The sequence below is a fragment of the Pseudophryne corroboree genome, chromosome 11, assembly GCF_028390025.1.
Source record: "Pseudophryne corroboree isolate aPseCor3 chromosome 11, aPseCor3.hap2, whole genome shotgun sequence".
In the NCBI taxonomy this organism is placed as follows: domain Eukaryota; kingdom Metazoa; phylum Chordata; class Amphibia; order Anura; family Myobatrachidae; genus Pseudophryne; species Pseudophryne corroboree.
This window is the reverse complement of record NC_086454.1, coordinates 87,144,663-87,166,240: the sequence shown is the minus strand read 5'-3', so window position 1 is coordinate 87,166,240 and position 21,578 is coordinate 87,144,663. Positions and strand designations below refer to the sequence as shown.

General features: G+C 47.4%; 1 protein-coding gene across 1 annotated transcript in view; it reads left to right on the top strand.

Moving 5' to 3' along the window:
* Positions 1 to 10,110: 10,110 nt before the first annotated feature.
* SPON1 (spondin 1) overlaps positions 10,111 to 21,578 on the top strand; it is a 683,924-nt gene continuing 672,456 nt past the window's right edge. The window contains exon 1 of the mRNA XM_063944511.1: positions 10,111 to 10,702. Coding sequence (XP_063800581.1) covers positions 10,477 to 10,702 — 226 coding nt within the window. The 5' untranslated portion in view covers positions 10,111 to 10,476. The remainder of the gene's footprint in view (positions 10,703 to 21,578) is intronic.

The window sequence follows — 21,578 nt, the reverse complement described above, 5'->3', positions numbered from 1 at the left end:
CACACAGCAAGTATAAGGAAAACGGATTCCTTGCTATTCCATGCCTGTCAGTTCCTTTGCTGTAAGACATGAGGATGTTTCAATTACAGTGAATGAAAGTTTATTACGACCCCTTCTGCACGACCTTGTGGTCAGAAATGGAAAGAAGAAAAAAAAACATTCATTGACGGGATGCGGATGCCAAGAGCTAGGATTACCCTAATGTATTTAACCCTTGCATTAGAGAACAGTACTGTGTGAGATTGGCAGGGCTCCTCTGGCTATTCCTGATGCTCGTTCCTTGCTCATCCACATGAGCTGCATCCTGTTTTTCTTGCTGTGGCTGAAGTCACACCAGGGATCATGGTCCCATATGCTCTCAACTGCATTATTGAATAGCCAATTATACCCTGATGCTCAGTGGCAAACGCAGGATTTCTAGAGGGGGGTTTCCAAATGCAGTCTACAATCTCCTACTCTTCGGAGCATTGGTGCAAGTGCAAGTGCAGTAGTCTGGGGGAGCAGTAGAAGAACCTAGTAACGACCCTGTAAACATAGGTCTTTTATAGACAGGATACTGTATGGAATACGGTATTAATATCTAACACTATAGATGGTCTCTAGTATAGGCTGTGTCAAACTTTTAAACAATGTAAATAGGTGGTCAGAAAAAGGTTAAACATACTATAATAAATAAATACACAAACATAATAGAATCAGTACTGCACTTTCTAAACACATTCTCCCACCTCATGGTAAGGCTCCTGTCTCTTCTTCTTGGTATCTACTCTCTGGTCCAATGTACTGATAGAGGACTCAGATACACACACAACACACACACACACACACACACACACACACACACACACACACACAACACACACACACACACACAGAAAACTTCTTAGGAGAAGCTGATACCACTGGGCATGTGCAGCAGCTTTGCTCTGTTCCTTAAACTGAAAGATGTGATGGCAGCTCTAGTAATCGTATTATATACCATTGCTATTGTTGTCATAATTTGAGCAACTTGCCAAGATGAGGGAGATTTCCAGGCAATAAATAAAAATTTGAAAATTGGCATGTGCATGTGTATTCACCCCCTTTGCTATGAACCTCCTCAAAAGTTTGGTGCAACCAATTACCTTCAGAATCACATAATTAGTGAAATGAAGTCCACATGTGTGCAATCTAAGTGACACATGATTTGTCAGTATAAACACACCTTTTCTGAATGTCCCCAGAGGCTGCAACACCACTAAGCAAGTCAGGGACAAAGTTGTTGAGAAGTACAAGTCAGGGTTGGGTAATAAAAAAATATCCAAATCTTTGATGATCCCCCGGAGCACCATCAAATCCATCATCTTCAAATGGAAAGAACATGGTACCACAACAAACTTGCCAAGAGAGGGCTGGCCACCAAAACTCAAAGCAAGGAGGGCATTAATCAGAGAGGCAGAACAGAGACCAAAGGTAACCCCCAAGGCGCTGCAGAGTTCCACAGCAGAGACTGTTGTATCTGCACATGTGACCACAATAAGCCATACACTCCATAGAGCTGGGCTTTGTGGAAGAGTGGCCAGAAAAAAGCCATTACTTTGTGTTAAAAATAAGAAGCCACGTTTTGAGTTTGCCAAAAGGCATGCGGATGACTCCCCAAATGTATGGAGGAAGGTGCTCTGGTCAGATGAGACTTAAATTGAACTTTTCGGCCATCAAGGAAAACGCTATGTCTGGCGCAAACCCTACAATCCCATCACCCCAAGAGCATCATGCTGTGGGGATGTTTTTCAACAGCAGGGACTGGGAAACTGTTTCGAGTTGAGGGAAAGATGGATAGTGCTAAATACAGGGATATTCTTGAGCAAAACCTATTTCAGTCTGCCTGTGATTTGAAACTGGGACGGAGGTTCACCTTTCAGCAGGACAATGACCCGAAGCATACTGCTAAAGCAACACTCGAGTGGTTTAAGGGGAAACATTTAAATGTGTTGGAATGGCCTAGTCAAAGCCCAGATCTCAATCCAATTGAGAATCTGCGGTCAGACTTGAAGAGTGCTGTTCACAAGCGGAAACCATCCAGCATGAAGGAGCTGGAGCAGTTTTGCCTTGAGGAATGGGCAAAAATCCCAGTGGCAAGATGCGGCAAGCTCATAGAGACTTATTCAGAGCGACTTGCAGCTGTAATTGTCGCAAAAGGTGGCTCTACAAAGTACTGACTTTAGAGGGGTGAAACTTTATGCACGCTGAAGTTTTGTGTTATTTTGTCCTATTTGTTGCTTGCTTCACAATAAAAAAAAAAATCTTCAAAGTTGTAGCCATGTTCTGTGAGTGAAATGATGCAAACCTTCAAACAATCCATTTTAATTTTAGGTTGTGAGGCAACAAAACATGAAAAATGCAAAAGGGGGTGTATACTTTAGCAAGGCACTGTAAGAGCTATCTTTTGTGATGAGAGGACTTCTGGGTTTATGACCCGGGAGTCCTTCTGCACACATAATGCCATATGTGAAAAGAAGCCCATCGGCTTCTAGTAGGCAAAGTATCCATAGCTGGCATTGCCTATCAGGTACAAGCTCTTGAAAGTTTTGCATTCCAGAGCTTTGTACATATGGGAAATGCGGTCAAACCTCCGAAAATGGCAGTTTTTGGAGTTTGACCGCATTTTGTCTTTAGTACATCCTGCCCCATGTGTTTTAGCCCTGTATCAAACAAGAGCTGTGTGGCAGTCACGGGCATTGTAGCTTCTGATTGGTCCTCCTGTAAATGCCCTCTGTGAAGCCCTTTATAAAATGGGAATGTTGATCATTTAAAATAATAGTTGCCTATCCTCCCGGAGCATCTGGGAGGCTCCCGAAAATCAGGTGCCACTCCCGGCCCCCGGGAAAGGTGGGCAATTCTCCAGCAGCAGCGTAGCCAAAAGCCCCCACCCCACCTCCCTCGGTCGCCCACTTACAAAGAAGAAATGGGCGGTGCGATGGGGCCCAATGATGTGATTTGTACTGAATCGCACCATCGTAGCCCTGCCCGCTGCTATACAATGCCTGTAATATCGGCATTGTATAGCAGGGGCATGGCAAAGATGATGCGACCGCTATCACCACGCACCCTGTGTGGCTCTTATCCTGAGCCACCCACCCCGCCTCCTGCTGCATTTTTCTATCCCGTTGTGCATCGATACCCATATTCATCACATCACCCCATCCTTCCACCCCCATCATTAAGCTCTCTCCATTTATGGAGATCCTAGCCCTCGCTAAGATCTAATTATGACGCTGACAAAAGCTTCATTTAAGGTATCAAAAGGTTAACACTGGACAAATCAGAGATTTCTCCATTGCTCACCAATTTAGCACAGGAATAAAGTATTCCACTGTGACCCTTTGTGTTAGGCTTCTGGCTTCAAGAAGTAAACCCTCCAGAGAAACAGTGTTTTTCCCAGGGCTCAACTTCAAACTGTATCGCTGCAATAATGCAGATTGTTACAGTATTTAGCAAGTGATATTGATAGGTAGACTCCTAAATGCTGTCACATAGCCACAGTTGGACTGGCCCACAGGGGTACAAGGGAAAACCCCTGTGGGTCCCCCCCGCCCAGGTTCCAGACTGTTCAAGTAAATTTTACATTATACATATTACATTATACTGCACTGGATTACGGTGTATTTTCTACAGTGCATTGTTGTTATTGGTCTGGTACATTAAAATGCACGTACTAGCAGTATTTACTATATATATTTATCATGGGGTCCAGCCCATGCACTCAGGGCCGGCTCCAGGCCTACTAGCACATTGAGCGAGAAAAATCAAAAGCGCCCCCTCCCATCGTCTATGCGCGCGCCAAAGGCACGAGCGCTCCTGGAAAAGTGGGCGTGGTCTCCTGGAAAAGTGGGCGTGGACTTACAACTTCATATTATCAAACTATAAATAAATATATTTTCACACCCCCTCTACGCACACAATTAGCAGCCTTACACATAACAGCCACAGTAGTGTTTCTTACACACAATGTCTATTGTATAGTGCCAGATACACATAATGTCTCCAGTAGTGCAGTGCCGGATACACATGACTTGCCCCGCAGCAGTGCCAGCTACACATGACATGCCCCCCAGCAGTGCCAGCTACACATGACATGCCCCCCAGCTAAACATGACATGACCCCCAGCTACACATGATAGTGTTCACTCTAGGATTTGTTTAGGGCAGGGTGCTGATCACGGGGAGGGCACATTTTGCATTCGGGAGGTCACATTTTTAAGTTAGAAGGGCAAAATTATGTGCATACTGTAATGCTTGCTGCACCCATGGGAAAACCATGGACAAAAATTTTGCGGCGTTGCTTCGTGGGGAAGGGCGTGGCCACATAATAGTGGCAATTCGCATTACACCACACAGTAGTGCAGCTAATACACATTGCACCAGGTAGAACCTCCTATACACACTGCGCCAGTCGGAGCACGTTATACACTTTGCGCCAGGTAGAGCACTGCGACACGGGAACACTACATGATATGCCCCCCCAGCCGTGCCAGCTACACATGATATGCCCCCCAGAAGTGCCAGATAGACATGATATGCCCCCCAGCAGTGCCAGATGCATGACATGCCGCCCCAGGAGTGCCAGATGCACATGATATGCCCCCCTGCCGTGCCAGCTACACATGATATGCCCCCCAGAAGTGTCAGATGCATGACATGCCCCTCCAGCAGTGCCAGATGCACATGACATGCCCCCCCAGCAGTGCCAGATGCACATGACATGCCTCCCCAGCAGTGCCAGATGCACATGACATGCCTCCCCAGCAGTGCCAGATGCACATGACCAGAGGCGTAACAAGGGTAGGGCGAGTGGGGCACGTGCCCTGGGCGCCTTGGCAGGCCCAGGAGAGGGGGGCGCCGCCGCCGGCCAGGGCATCATGCCCCACTCGCCCCCATCACGCCGAAATCTGAGGGGAGGAGAGCGCAGCGTCTCTCCCTCCCCTCACCGCCGCCAGAGCACTAGCGTGTGTCCGGTCTCCGGCGTTAGCCAATCAGAGCTTGCGGACTGGCTCCTGATTGGCGGCCGGTCCGCGAGCTCTGATTGGCTGGCGAACCGGCGCCACACAGCCGCCGGAGACCGGGAGCGGTGAGGGGAAGGAGAGGCGCTGCGCTGCGCTCTCCTCCCCTCACAGACACAATAGGCGGTGAGTGACCAGGGGGGGGAGGGGGCCACAGTGGGGCATGTATCTGGCACAGTGGGGCACAGTGGAGCATGTATCTGGCACAGTGGGGCATGTATCTGGCACAGTGGGGCACAGTGGGGCATGTATCTGGCACAGTGGGGCATGTATCTGGCACAGTGGGGCATGTATCTGGCACAGTGGGGCACAGTGGGGCATGTATCTGGCACAGTGGGGCACGTATCTGGCACAGTGGGGCACAGTGGGGCATGTATCTGGCACAGTGGGGCATGTATCTGGCACAGTGGGGCATGTATCTGGCACAGTGGGGCATGTATCTGGCACAGTGGGGCAATGTATCTGGCACAGTGGGGCAATGTATCTGGCACAGTGGGGCAATGTATCTGGCACAGTGGGGCAATCTATCTGGCACTGTGGGGTAATGTATCTGGCACTGTGGGGCAATGTATCTGGCACTGTGGGGCAATGTAACTGGCACTGTGGGGCAATGTAATTGGCACTGTGGGGCATTGTATCTGGCAATGTAACTGGCACTGTGGGGAAATGCATCTGGCAATGTAACTGGCACTGTGGGGCAATGTATCTGGCACTGTGGGGCATGTATCTGGCACTGTGGGGCATGTATCTGGCACTGTGGGGCATTGTATCTGGCACTGTGGGGCAATGTAACTGGCACTGTGGGCAATTTTCAGTGGCCACACCCCTCTGGTGTGTGGCCACGCCCATTTTTTTTGCGCGCACGCACATACTTCTTTTGCTGTTTTTTTTGGGGGGGCGCCATTTTCCATCTTGCCCTGGGCTCCAAAAACCCTAGCTACGCCTCTGCACATGACATGCCCCCCCAGCAGTGCCGACATGCACCCCCAGCAGTGCCAGATACATAAATGCCCCAACAGTGCCAGATGCATAAATGCACCCAGTGCCAGATATGCCCCCACAGTGACAGATGGATAAATGACCCCACAGTGCCAGATACATTAATGCCCCCACAGTGCCAGATGCATAAATGCACCCAGTGCCAGATATGCCCCCACAGTGACAGATGGATAAATGACCCCACAGTGCCAGATACATTAATGCCCCCCACAGTGCCAGATACATTAATACCCCCCACAGTGCCAGATATGCCCCCACAGTGCCAGATACATTAATGCCCCCCACAGTGCAAGATACATTAATGCCCCCCACAGTGCCAGACACATTAATGCCCCCACAGGGCCAGACACATTAATGCCCCCACAGGGCCAGATATGCCCCCACAGTGCCAGATACATTAATGCCCTCCACAGTGCCAGATACATTAATGCCCCCAGTGCCAGATATGCCCCCACAGTGCCAGATAAATGACCCCCACAGTGCCAGACACATTAATGCCCCCCACAGGGCCAGATATGCCCCCACAGTGCCAGATACATTAATGCCCCCCACAGTGCCAGATAAATGACCCCCACAGTGCCAGATACATTAATGCCCCCACAGGCCCAGATATGCCCCCACAGTGCCAGATACATTAATGCTCCCCACAGTGCCAGATACATTAATGCCCCCGCAGTGCCAGATACATTAATGCCCCCCACAGTGCCAGATAAATGACCCCCACAGTGCCAGACACATTAATGCCCCCACAGTGCCAGATACATTAATGCCCCCCACAGTGCCAGATACATTAATGCCCACAGTGCCAGATACATTAATACCTCCCACAGTGCCAGATACATTAAATGCCCCCAGTACCAGATATATGACCCCCACAGTGCCAGATATGCCCCCACAGTGCCAGATAAATGACCCCCACAGTGCCAGACACATTAATGCCCCCACAGGGCCAGATATGCCCCCACTGTGCAAGATACATTAATGCCCCCAGTGCCAGATATGCCCCCACAGTGCTAGATAAATGACCTCACACAGTGCCAGAAATTTATTCCTATGAGCAGCAAAAAAAGGAATAAAAATCATAAACCGATGTAGCTTAACAAAAAGATTAAGGAACTTATGGGCAAGAAAAGGCAAGCATTTAAAAAATACAAATCTGACGGGGAAGCAGAGTCATTTCAGCACTATAAGGAATGTAACAAAATTTGCAAAAAGGAAATAAGAGCGGCTAAAGTAGAAACTGAAAAACTAGTAGCAAAGGAAAGCAAAGCGAATCCCAAAAAATTATTTAAATACATTAATAGCAAGAGATTAAAGAAGGAGAGTATAGGCCCTTTAAAAGACAAGTTGGGAGTCTTAAGCAAAAATGATAATGACATAGCGGACACACTAAATTAGTTTTTCTCAACAGTATTCACTAGAGAGGACCCAATTCAGGGACTGACACACAATCTCAATAATGAGAATATCCCACTGATAGGTACTTATTTAAGCGAGGAAGTAGTCTGTGACCAATTAAAACATTTAAAGATTAATAAATCACCAGGGCTCGATGGTATTCACCCAAGGGTTCTAATGGAGCTTCACTCTGAACTGGCAAAACCGCTATCTTTGATCTTTAAGGATTCAGTTATATCAGGTATGGTTCCCAAAGACTGGTGTATAGCGGAAGTAGTGCCTATATTCAAAAAGGGAAGTAAAGCTGAACCAGGTAATTATAGACCAGTTAGTCTTACATCTATAGTGGGGAAAGTATTGGAAGGTATTCTAAGAGATAGTATTCAGAAGTTCCTTGAAGTCAATAAGGTCATTAAAAGGAATCAACATGGGTTTATGAAGGACAGATCCTGTCAAACCAACTTACTTGGCTTTTATGAAACAGTAAGCGCAAACCTAGATCAGGGTAAAGACGTGGATGTAATCTTTTTAGACTTTGCCAAAGCGTTCGATACTGTACCACACATGAGACTTATCTACAAGCTACAAGAATCAGGGCTAGGAAGCACAATATGCACTTGGGTCAAAAACTGGTTAGATAATAGGGAGCAGCGCGTTGTGGTTAATGGATCTTTTTCAACTTGGACTGAAGTGCTAAGTGGTGTGCCGCAAGGCTCAGTATTAGGACCGCTATTGTTCAATATTTTCAATAACGACCCAACAGAAGGTCTAGAGAGCATGGTGTCAATTTTTGCAGATGATACCAAATTGTGTAAGGCTATAAATACAGAGGAGGATGCCGAGTCTCTTCAGAACGACTTAGTTAAATTAGAAGCACGGGCAGCCAAATTTAGAATGCGCTTCAACACAGACAAGTGTAAGGTAATGCACTGTGGTAACAAGAACAAAAATTACACCTACCTACTAAATGGGGTAAAATTAGGGGATTCTGTACTGGAAAAGGACTTAGGTGTCCTCATAGATAGCAAACTAAGCAGTAGTACCCAAAGTAGGACTGCAGCAAAGAAGGCTAATAAGATATTAGCATGCATAAAACGGGGTATTGATGCTAGGGACGAGAGTATTATACTCCCGTTATATAAATCACTAGTGAGGCCACACCTTGAATACTGTGTACAATTCTGGGCACCGTACTACAAAAAGGATATCCTGGAGCTAGAAAAGGTTCAGAGGAGGGCGACCAAACTAATTAAGGGCATGGAGACGATGGAATACAAGGAAAGGCTTGAAAGACTAGGCATGTTTACATTGGAAAAGCAGAGACTAAGAGGGGATATGATCAACATCTACAAATATATAAAGGGGACAATACACAGAGCTTGCGCGGGACCTGTTTTTGGTTAAATCAACACAGAGGACTTGTGGACACTCGCTCAGGTTAGAGGAGAGGAGATTCCGCACAATACGGCGTAAAGGCTTTTTCACGGTAAGGACAATACGTGTTTGGAATTCCCTGCCTGAGGGAGTTGTAATGGCGGAATCTGTCAACACCTTTAAGTATGGGTTAGATAAATTCCTAATGGATAAGGATATCCAGGGGTATGGTGCATAGTCATGCATTATAGTTACTATAAATAGGGATAAAATGCAACGGCTGACAGCAGCATCAGTCAGAAATTTTAGTCAAATCATCATGCATAGGAGACCACAAATAGGTTGAACTCGATGGACAATTGTCTTTTTTCAACCTCAGATACTATGTTACTATGTTACTATGTTACATGCCCCCAGAGTACCTGCTGTGCCAGCGATGACGGAGGGGGAGTGCTGCTGTAGGCGGGCGCGCTGTGCGGCGCCTGTGCCTGCAAGTGATCTGTGCGGTGCGCGCTGTTCGGCGCCGGTGTCTGACATCAGACGTCGACGCCGAACAGCGCGCACAGCCACAGCACAGACCACGGACTTTGGCATAGGACAGGTCTGGCTCCAGGCTCCAACATGTCGGCGCCAGCGTGCGGCGCCCTGCGCGGACGCTCTACTCGAACATGCCTGGAGCCGGCCCTGCATGCACTCTCTAACAGTTAGGCAAACCAATGTTATGACTGGCCACACCCCTCTGGAGACTGACCACACCCTTTATCATGGGCCCCTACCACTGCATTACCCCGGTGGCCCCTCATACCCTAGTTCGGCACTGCACATTGCGCATGGGTAGAAGGGAGAGGGCATCAGTTCCACACACACACTGTGTTGGGTATTTAAATAATGACATCATAAATAATTAATCAGAAATGCAAGGCAAACATGCCATATGTTCATCTGTTCTGCGTTATACCAAGAAACGGATGAGCATCTTTTTCTCACATGGGAGCATATGTATGTCTTGGAGAGAGAGAGAGATAAAGTAGAGAGACATACAGTATCAGCCAATCAGCTCCTAACTGCTGTGCTACAGGTTGTGTTTTTGAAAAATGGCATTTAATTGGCTGGTACTTTATCCCTCTCCAAGCTTTCATACATATGACCTAATATGGTACATACACAGATTAACCCTTATAGGTCACAAGTTTAGTTTATTTCTCTTTTAGGACCATTGCCGTACATGGTTAAAGTTGAGCAATAAGTTGCTATGTAACCTTACTTTTCACCCTCCTACAAAGTAAAAGCTGGCGAAAAGGCAGAGGCAAACACAGGCTAATATAAAAAGACAAAAGGGTGGAAAAGAAATATTTGAACTATATACATGTAGTAACTATAGACTTTGGAAAGAATGCGCATGGTTAGTTCTAAGGCTGTTAGCTCAGTCCATCTAGCACAGATCTTTTCTGGATGTCTGGGAGACCGCAGCGTCCTCTGTGCTCTGATATTTCACCAAACCCTGTGAATTCTGCTGGGCTAAATAAACATTACAGTGCTGCTGATCACATCCACTGAAGGAAAACAGCACTTCAGTACAGAATCTGGGGAAGATCACAGCCCTTTCTCTGGTAATCCCAGCTGCAGCTCAGTGGAACCCTCACCATTTCAGCTTTATATTCCTGCAATGGGACTGTTTCTGCAACCTTTGTTCCTACACTATGTTGCTGTGACTTGTTCTCTAGTGGTTTATGGATATATGGATGAAACTATAGAGAAAGCAGTGAAATCTGAAGGATATTGTAGCAGAATTCTAAGAGCACAAGCCGGCACAAGAAAAGAAGGGTATAATGAATTTTCCTTAAGAGTAGAAGGAGACCCGGAATACTACAAGCCGGGAAATACTTACAGGGGTAAGTGGCAAGGGGGAAAGACCATCTGGGATGTTGCACGTTGTGTTTTTTATGTTGGTGCTTTTGCATGACTGTGTTAAGTCACATCTTTGCAGGAACAAATAACAAGGTTCTGTTCTGTATGTTCTCTGGTTTGCGTTGCTAGGATGTTTCAATGCAATGTTTATGAATGTTCTTAAATAGTAATGAGAATATATTATATATTGAGCTATATAAGACCGGGGGGAAACTTGTTAAGGTTTTACAACAAAATAGTCATTTCTGAATCGATTCCATCAATAGGGGACAGCGGGTATATTAGTTATATGAAGTATGTAAGACTGCACACAAGGGGTGCAGCTTTTCGGCTTCCGGGCAACACCGAATCGACACGTTACACATGCTGACATTGAGTCATTTTAAACATGAGATGTCAGCTGGAGATAATTACTTACAGCATATTTATGCAGCTGATCCTTCGCTGCGCACATCCAACCAATTTGAAAACACACTGTGGTATTTGGATTGGCAACCTAGGAGCTCTCCAGCCCAGATTTCGGAAGGGTGTGATCACGCCCAGTCTACTGTGCCGTTATACACCTGGTTACGACATGTGTTGCTTCCAAAACTCTTCTCCTCTACCTGTGAGCATTGCTATCACAGCTAGAAGACTTATTAGGTTTCTAGCAAAGATCCCAGATGATGTGGCTGTACAACTTACATATATTTCTGTATTAATACAGCACAATACAGACCACTGTGCATAGCACAGTCACAAGCTGGTGCAATTATCCGAGCTGTGAGTTTGTACTTAAATGTGTGGTTATTGCACATTGATCTGCAGCAGAAGTGCTCATGGATTTTTTTTTTCTTCTTTTGCTGGATATCAGATAAAACACAGCCAGAGGCTTTTCCCTAGCTGTTAATAACCTGCTAATGCTCTGAGTTCAGCTGCAGATCTTCCTGCTGTTTGTTACTAGATAGCACTACTCTGGCATTTCACATCTCCAAACTGCAATTTGTCCTTTGTGCACAGATAGCTGGAACTTTTCGGACATGAATGTCAGATATATGCCACTGGGTATAACATAAGGCACGGACTGGAGATATACGCAAAGATGGCACTCAGTCAGTGTCAGGCAGTCCTTTGTTGTGTGATTGTAGTTTATTCCATTCAGTTTGGGAATAAGTGTCTATAACAGGCAATCCCTGTTCCCGGTCTTCAAGGCACACTGACAGTGCAGGTTTTAGTGATATCCAGGCTTCAGCACAGATGGTTAAGTCAAAAGAACTGAGGTACTAATCAATTCAGCTGTGCTGAAACATCTATATCACGAAACCCTGGATTGTTCGTGTGGGTTGAGGACCAAAGTTGGGAATGCCTGGTCTATAATGGATAAAATGTTAGCAGCCCTCTCAGTCAGAGTTTCCCAAACCCTGCCATTACAGTCCAGGTTATAAGGATTTCCATTCTTGAAACATGTGACATATCGTATACACTTGCTTGCGGAGCATACTGGGAGGGATCCGATCTGACAGCATCCAATGTGGAGAGAAGCCCATAGGCTTCAATAGGGTAACACCAGTGTTACCCTCCACATCGGAAACCCGGCGGCCGGGAGTTAATGCATATGGGAAATGCAGTAAAACTTAGAAAACAGGGTTTTTTTTACAGCATTTTACCTTTAGTGCATCCCGCTCTATATTTAAAACATGACAGTTAGGAGCTGGTTGGTTGGTATTTTATCTCCGTTTTATCTCTCTCCAATGCTTAGTAAATAGACCGATTCCTATATCAGTACCTAAGTCAATTTGATTTAACCATCTGGGCTTAAGTATGAATATCCTTAACCACTTAACTGACGATTTTTTCTCCTCAAAACCATTCATAACATTGTTTATTTTATGTTTTTATTTATGAAGCTTTAAAAAGTATTTTTAAAATATTTAAATATTATGCACATCTGCAGAACGTCAAAAACTGGGGGACACAGTGGGGCGGTGTGGTCGCATGTGATCTGACCATGCAAGTTAATTGGTTAAAGTTTGGATTGCAATGGCGGATTTTGGGAAACTCTGCTCTGAGTGAATTATAGGGAAAGAATAGGAGAGTTGGAAAGACTTGTGGGATTATATAATACATTTTGAGATTATGGAACCAGAGGGAATTCAACAATTTTGCTGCTAAATTGAAAACCAGTATTAGAACTGATTGCAGCTTTTCATTTATTTTCAAACTCGCTGAAATCCTGCCGGCTCCATAATCTCGGACCCCTACTACATAACCCAGTGGTTCCCAAATTCGTTCCTCAAGGCAGTCCAGGTTTTAAGGATATCCATACTTGACCCCAGGTGACTTAAGTACCTCATTCATTTTGAAGAAACTATCTGTGCTCAAGGAAGGATAGCCTTAAAATCTGGACTTTTAGGGTGTCTTAATGTCAGACTTTGGGAACCACTAACCTAACCCCCTTGCAGACCCTCCAACGCTACCTCTTCCATCAGGTAGAAAACGCTCTGCTGCTGGGACTCTAGCGCTGTCTCAGAGCAGTGGCGGATTTAGGGGGGGGGCACCAAGGCACGTGCCCCCCCTGTCATTTTTAGTGCAGACTGACATGCGGACGAGTGTCCGCATGTCAGTCTGCGGTCTCGTTTCGTCCCCTGCTGTTAGGATGGACACGGAGGGCACAGTGCGCGCCTCTCCTGTGTCCCTCCTGTGTCTCCGGCGGCCGCTGGTCTCATAAAGGAAGTGCCGTTCGTGAGCACTTCCTTTATTACAGTGACCCGCGGCCGCCGGAGACCCAGGAGGGACACAGGGAGGCGTGCACTGTGCCCTCCGTGTCCCTCCTAACAGCAGGGGAGCGGGGGGAGCAGCGGCGGCGGCGGCGGAGGAAGGGGGGGGACGGGGGACGCACTGGGGGGGAATATCTGGCACTGGGGGCATATTTGCTGGGAGGGGGGGGGGGGCGAATATCTGGCACTGGGGACATATATGGCACTGGGGGGAATATCTGGCACTGGGGGCATATCTGGCACTGGGGGGGGGATATCTGGCACTGGGGGCATATGTGGCACTGGGGGGGGGATATCTGGCACTGGGGGGAATAACTGGCAGGGAAGGGATATCTGGCACTGGGGCATTGTCTGGCACTGGGGGCATATGTGGCACTGGGGGGGGGAATATCTGGCACTGGGGCATATGTGGCAATGGGGGCATATATAGCTCTGGGGGCATATGTGGCACTGTCGGGGAATATCTGGCACTGGGGGTATATGTGTACCTGGCACATGGGGGGGGCTATATTTGGCACTGGGGGCATGTGAGTACCTGGCACCGTGGGGGAATATCTGGCACTGGGGACATATGTGGCACTGGGAGCACAGCCCTAGCAACAAGGACTACCTCCTAGCAACGAGCATGACACCCAGTGCATGAAACCCCTGGCAACGAGCATGACACCCAGTGCATGAAACCCCTGGCAACAAGCATGACACCCAGTGCATGAAACCCCTGGCAACGAGCATGACACCCTGAGCATGAAAACCCCTGGCACCGTGCATGGAACCAAGAGCATGAAACCCCTGGCAACGAGCATGACACCCAGTGCATGAAACCCCTGACAACGAGCAGGTATTTGAAAAGTAATTAGAAGCCTTACTGTAGGACTTAATGTGTAATGGGCATTACGGTGTGTGGCATAATGTATCACGGACATTGCGGTGTGTGTCATAATGTGTCGCAGGCATTACGGTGTATGGTATACTCTATCGCTGGCATTGTGATATGTGGTATAATGTCTCAGGGTCATTGCAGTGTGTGGCATAATGTATCACGGACATTGCGGTGTGTGCCATAATGTGTCAGGCATTACGGTGTGTGGTATACTATATCACGGGCATTGTGGTATGTGGTATAATGTCTCAGGGTTATTACAGTGTGGCATAATATATAACGGGCATTGCGGTGTGTGGCATAGGGTATAACGGGCATTGCGGTATGTGTCACAGGCATTACGGTGTATGGTATACTATATCACGGGCATTGTGGTATAATGTCTCAAGGTCATTGCAGTGTGTGGCATAATGTGTCCCAGACATTGTATGTGCTATAATGTATCAGGGGCAGTGCAGTGTGTAGCATAATGTATAACGGGCATTGCGATTCCTGTCATAATGTGTCACAGGCATTACGGTGTGTGGCATAATGTGTCTGGGGCATTACAGTGTGTGCATATTGTGTCATGTGCATTATTGTGTGTGGAATAATGTCTAAGGGCCATTGCAGTATGTGGAATAATGTATACTGGGCATTACTATAAGGAGGAAAAATGACAAATAATGTAAGGGGCATGAATCAGGATTATTTTTCTTTTCTGTGGTGGCCAACGTCTGGGCGTGCAGGTTGCAAAACTGGGGTATAAGGTAGTCTTTTCCTGCAATACCACGCCCATTCCAACGAAGCCACGCCCATTCCAACGAAGCCACGTCCCTTATGGTGCCCCCCCTGTAATTTTTTTCTGGATCCGCCCCTGTCTCAGAGTCTACAGCGCATGCGCAGATCTCTGGGAAAATGGGGCAGCGGCCATTTTCCCAGTGATTTACCTACTGTGCATGCTCGAAACACCGGGAAAATGGCGCCGTGCCATTTTCCCAGTGATTTCGGCAGTGCTGCTGCTGCGCCGCGATTCTCCGGAGGTAAGTATTTCTATTAATGGGTACAGGGTGTGCGGTGTGGGCCCCCCTGGACCCTCGGGGGCCCGTATGCACCGCAAACACTGCACCCATTATAAATGCGCCAGTGCGCCCAACATGACCCTCTACAGGAGGGACAGAATGCTCTGCTTCTGGACTTTTCTCTTAATCTATGATTACCGGCACCTGTTATGAACAGGTTAATGGATACGAAAGGTGTTCAGCGCAAGTGTCGGCAATCATACAGTAAGAGCGAAGTCCAGAAGCAGAGCATTCTGTTCCTCCTGGAGAGAGGCATGTTGGGAGATATGCTACCGTAGTTCTTCTAGAGACAGACATATTGTTGATGAATTTCTCCAATATACTTTTTATACTGGGAATCATAAGGAACTTGATATTAATCATAGGTTGCAAAGTCTACCTGAGGCCAGAGGCAGAACCATCATTCAGTATTAGCGCCTCTAGAGTCTGTCTCAAATATATTACATTTGTGTAGCTCCCGGTGGCAGGAAAGATTGGGAACGGTAATACAATATACTGGGTTTTTTAAAAACTTTCCAGCCAAGATACAGATTTACAGTTTCAGATGGAAAATTAGATGATGTGACCTGCTCGTCTCTCTGCCGTTGGAGGTGGGCGTGCATAAATATGCGGATTTTGTGAATATATGCATTTGTAAGCCAGGCGTATAAGTTACAAAGGGTCAACATTCTCATATTATGCGGATTTTAGGATTAATCTTTGTACAAGTAGGAATTGGGCACTTGAAGCTTTGGATTTAAAAAAGATGTATATACAGTATACTGCTTACCTCCCAACGTGACCCATTCCAGGGAGGACAAAATGCTATGTTCCTCTTAATTTATGATTGCCGTCACCTGTGTGGAACTAGTTAATTGATAAGACAGGCGTTTCAGACCAGGTGATGGCAGTAGTACATTAAGAGGGAAATTCATAAAGAGAGCATTTTGTCCCTCATTGGAATGGGTCATAGAGAGAGGTATGATCTTTCCTGTGCTTTAAATATGCAAAAGACACAACATCATTAATAGCCAAGAGGATCCCGAGTACTGTGTGTCGCTCCCAGCCCTACGGAAGGGCAGGCAAGTCTCCCATAGCCAGCGTAACCCCCCCCCCCCCCCCCCCGGACATTCCCCCACCAGGGGTGTTCCATATGTGGCCCTCCAGCTGCTATGGAACTAAATATCTCAGTATACCTTGCCATAGTTTTAGTATGCACTGCTAGAATGCTAGCAAAACGGTGGCTGCGCATGTTGTGATGTGTACAGTAATCCCACAGAAAGTGGATGGAATTGAATATCAGAATTCAGTCCAATATCTTCCACCTGCTACACAATGGGGGTAATTCCAAGTTGATCGCAGCAGGAATTTTTTTAGCAGTTGGGCAAAACCATGTGCACTGCAGGGGGGGCAGATATAACATTTGCAGAGAGAGTTAGATTTGGGTGGGTTATTTTGTTTCTGTGCAGGGTAAATACTGGCTGCTTTATTTTTACACTGCAATTTAGATTGCAGATTGAACACACCACACCCAAATCTAACTCTCTCTGCACATGTTATATCTGCCCTTCCTGCAGTGAACATGGGCCCTCATTCCGAGTTGTTCGCTCGTTCTTTTTCATCGCATCGCAGTGAAAATCCGCTCAGTACGCATGCGCAAAGTTCGCACTGCGACTGCGCCAAGTAACTTTACTATGAAGAAAGTATTTTTACTCACGGCTTTTTCTTCGCTCCGGCGATCGTAATGTGATTGACAGGAAATGGGTGTTACTGGGCGGAAACACGGCGTTTTAGGGGCGTGTGGCTGAAAACGCTACCGTTTCCGGAAAAAACGCAGGAGTGGCTGGAGAAACGGTGGGAGTGCCTGGGCGAACGCTGGGTGTGTTTGTGACGTCAACCAGGAACGACAAGCACTGAACTGATCGCACAGGCAGAGTAAGTCTGGAGCTACTCTGAAACTGCGAAGTAGTTTGTAATAGCAATATTGCGAATACATCGGTCGCAATTTTAAGAAGCTAAGATTCACTCCCAGTAGGCGGCGGCTTAGCGTGAGCAACTCTGCTAAATTCGCCTTGCGACCGACCAACTCGGAATGAGGGCCCTGGTTTTGCCCAACTGCTAAAAAATTTCCTGCTGCGATCAACTTGGAATTACCCCCAATGCTCTGATATTGAACATCCCACTTCTCTATTATTGCAGAGTCTGTGTTGTATTACATTGCTTTGTTTTTTGTTTTGTTTTTTTGTGTGTTTTTAAAAATCCTTCACATCAATTATGTCATTTTGCACAGGTACTGTAACTGCAATAGTACATGAAGTGTAAAGTTGAGCATTTTGCAGTAAGTGGAAGGGTCTTGTTCTAGGGTCTGGAAAAATGAACAAAGCCTTTCAGATAGGAAAAAAAGTAACTTTTGCTACAGTATTAACCATTTCTTCATATTGATTTCTTTCTGGTCTTTTATCAATATGCAGCTCTAAGGGTTTATCTTGACTTTACAAAGCAATTTATCAATTAAACCTGGGCAGGAGTACAGAGGCGTAGCTAGGGTTTTTGGAGCCCAGGGCAAGATGGAAAATGGCGCTCCCCCCCAAAAAAAAATAATAAAAAAAAAACACAAAAAGGAGCATGTGCGCGCGCTGAAAAAAAATGGGTGTGGCCACGCTCCAGAAAGGGTGTGACCACTGAAAATGGCCCACAGTGCCAGTTACATTGCCCCACAGTGCCAGATACAATGCCCCACAGTGCCGGATACATTGCCCCACAGTGCCAGATACATTGCCCCACAGTGCCAGATACATGCCCCACTCAGTGCCAGATACATGTGCCAGTTACATTGCCCCACTGTGCCAGTTACATTGCCCCACTGTGCCAGTTACATGCCCCACTGTGACAGATACATGCCCCACAGTGCCAGTTACATTGCCCCACAGTGCCAGTTACATTGCCCCACAATGCCAGATACATGCCACACATTGCCAGTTACATTGCCCCACAGTGCCGGATACATGCCCCACAGTGCCAGATACATTGCCCCACAGTGCCAGTTACATTGCCCCACAGTGCCAGATACATGCCCCACAGTGCCAGTTACATTGCCCCACAGTGCCAGTTACATTGCCCCACAATGCCAGATACATGCCACACATTGCCAGTTACATTGCCCCACAGTGCCGGATACATGCCCCACAGTGCCAGATACATTGCCCCACAGTGCCAGTTACATTGCCCCACAGTGCCAGATACATGCCACACAGTGCCAGTTACATTGCCCCACAGTGCCGGATACATGCCCCACAGTGCCAGTAATATTGCCCCACAGTGCCAGTTACATTGCCCCACAGTGCCAGTTACATTGCCCCACAGTGCCAGTTACACTGCCCCACTGTGCCAGATACATGCCCCACAGTGCCAGTTACATTGCCCCACAGTGCCAGTTACATTGCCCCACAGTGCCGGATACATTGCCCCACAGTGCCAGATACATTGCCCCACAGTGCCAGATGCATGCCCCACAGTGCCAGTTACATTGCCCCACTGTGCCAGATACATTGCCCCACAGTGCCAGATACATGCCCCACAGTGCCGGTTACATGCCCCACAGTGCCAGGCCCCACTCCGTGCCAGTTACATGCCCCATTTGGCCTCTTGTTGTTATGTGAGGGGAGGAGAGCGCAGCGCAGCGCCTCTCCTTCCCCTCACCGCTCCAGGTCTCCGGCGGCTGTCTGGCGCCGGTTCGCTAGCCAATCAGAGCTCGCGGACCGGCAGCCAATCAGGAGCCGGTACGCAAGCTCTGATTGGCTAACGCCGGAGACCGGACACAGCAACGCTGCTGGTGCTGGCAGCGGCGGTGAGGGGAGGGAGAGACGCTGCGCTCTCCTCCACTCACATTTCGGGTTGACGGGGGCGAGTGGGGCATGACGCCCTGGCCGCCGGCGGCGCCCCCCTCTCCTGGGCCTGCCAAGGCGCCCAGGGCACGTGCCCCACTTGCCCTACCCTAGATACGCCTCTGCAGGAGTAGCATAATTGGCATACATATATGGTGTCACAATGAGCACAATAACAGCAATGAGCAATCTGTGCTGGTGACCCCATGATCAATAGGGCGTAGCTGTCTATCCTGCCCTTTAATAAACATAGCCTAGACTGTACAATAATGTTATAAAGTTCTTTGCTACATGTTAAGCCTCATTGTCCTTTGCCTGCTTCAGAACCAGGTTGTCACTAGCAGAAGTTCTAGTGCAGCTGTGGCCAACCTATTGCTCTTGATCTGCATTCGGCTCTTTCTTTATTCAATTGTGGGTCCCGTCACTGTAAGTCACGTGACCACAACCGATCCAGAAACCGCTGCACTCAAGCCAAACATGCAGCAGCACTATGGGTACTGAGAACTGAGGGAGCCAGATACTAAATGGGAGACATCCACTGGCACACTGAGGAGACACAAGGAGCTGCTGCAATGGCACAAGTTGGGGGTGAGGGGGGGGGGGGGGGGGGGGGGCGGGAGCGTTGCTGTAGTGACACATGAGGGTGGGCTGGAGTGACACATGGGGAAGCTGGCTGGAGTTACATAGGAGGGTGCTAGCAGGAGTGACACAGCAGGGTGCTGGCTGGAGTGACACATGGGGGAACTGAAGTGTATTATGGGAATCTGGCTTTTTCAATATACTGTATTTGATGTGGATCTGACTTTTTCAATTCTTTTATGTGTAAGTGGCTTTAGAATTGTATTTTATGTGGATCTGGTTTTTCAAATGTATTTTATACCAAGGGCGAGGCTTACCAGGCACAAAGCCACACCCCATTTTTGCATGTGCGCCTTCGGCTCGATGTCGGCTCTTTGACATAGCTAACAAGAATTTTTGTGTCTTTGTCTCTGACTGGTTGGCCTCCCCTGTTCTAGTACAAAGCTGGTTATTGTTTATATTTAGTCTTGGTTGTATGGTGAATGACACATGAATCTATTAATCACTGTACTCCCTGCTGAAACGTACTGTACTTGCCGAAGTTTTGTCTGCCCCCTTCAGGAGGGAGAAGCCAGATCGGAGATTCGGAGTGGGCGCGGTGGCGCCAGGTGGGTGGTGTGGGGGGATTTGTGCAATGCTTGCATCATCATGGCGCTACCTTCTACTATACAAAGCTGTGATTCCCGACCCTCTAAGGCATCAGGGGACGGGGTCATGACGATGCAATTTAGGGAGAATCGCGTCCTTCTGCTGCCTGAACCACCCATTTCACTCAGCAAGTGAGATGAGGCGGACAGCAGTGAGTTATGGGAGTCTTTCTCATTCTTCCCAGAATCCGTCAGCGCAATCCAATTTGGAAGTCTCCCGGATGTTCCAGGAGTGTAGGCAAGTATAAAGTGACATCATCTTATATTACTCAGGTAGACGCATCCCAAGTAATTGCAAAGTTAGATATGAGCTTCTGGGTTGATACAGACTTTCAGTTAGCACGGGGACTACATAAGTAGACCCCATAATTTCATTCCTATATAGGGGTTAATCCAATTAAATGCAAGTTTGCAAAAGTGAGTATGTATCATGACACTCGCTTATATCGCAGTATCCTCCTCCCCCATCCCAGAGAAATGCAAGATTCAATTAGAAATGCCAATTTCTAGGTAGTCTCTGCAAGGTTGAGCGACCTTCCTACAAAATGTAACCTGGGAAAAGTGCTTCAAACCATACTTGCCTACCTGACCCTCTCCATGAGGGAGAAAATGCTCTGTTCCTGGACTTTCCTGGTAATGTATGATTGCCATCACCTGTGGTGAAACACCTTTCTTATCAATTAACTAGCTCACCACAGGTGATGGCAATCATACATTACCAGGAAAGTCCAGGAACAGAGCATTTTCTCCCTTCAAACAATGGAAAATCTGAAAAGTGACAACTGAGATAACAGAACCATATAGAAGGCTGTAAGTGGCCATGCTGCAATGTGGCATGCTGCAGGGCACCAGACTGCTAGTATTCGGATGGGTTAGGTTTAGGCTGCAGAAAGGAGAGGGGGCCAGGGTTAGGGTTTCGTAAGGGAGGGGTAGGGGGAAAGGTAGAATTCTTACCTCACCCCTTTCGGAATCGTGAACATTGGGATGCCGTCGTCGGTAATGTGACTGTCGGCAGACCATCTGCTTGCATCGCATACTGATCCCCTCCACATATCTGTCCCACACCACTTACTG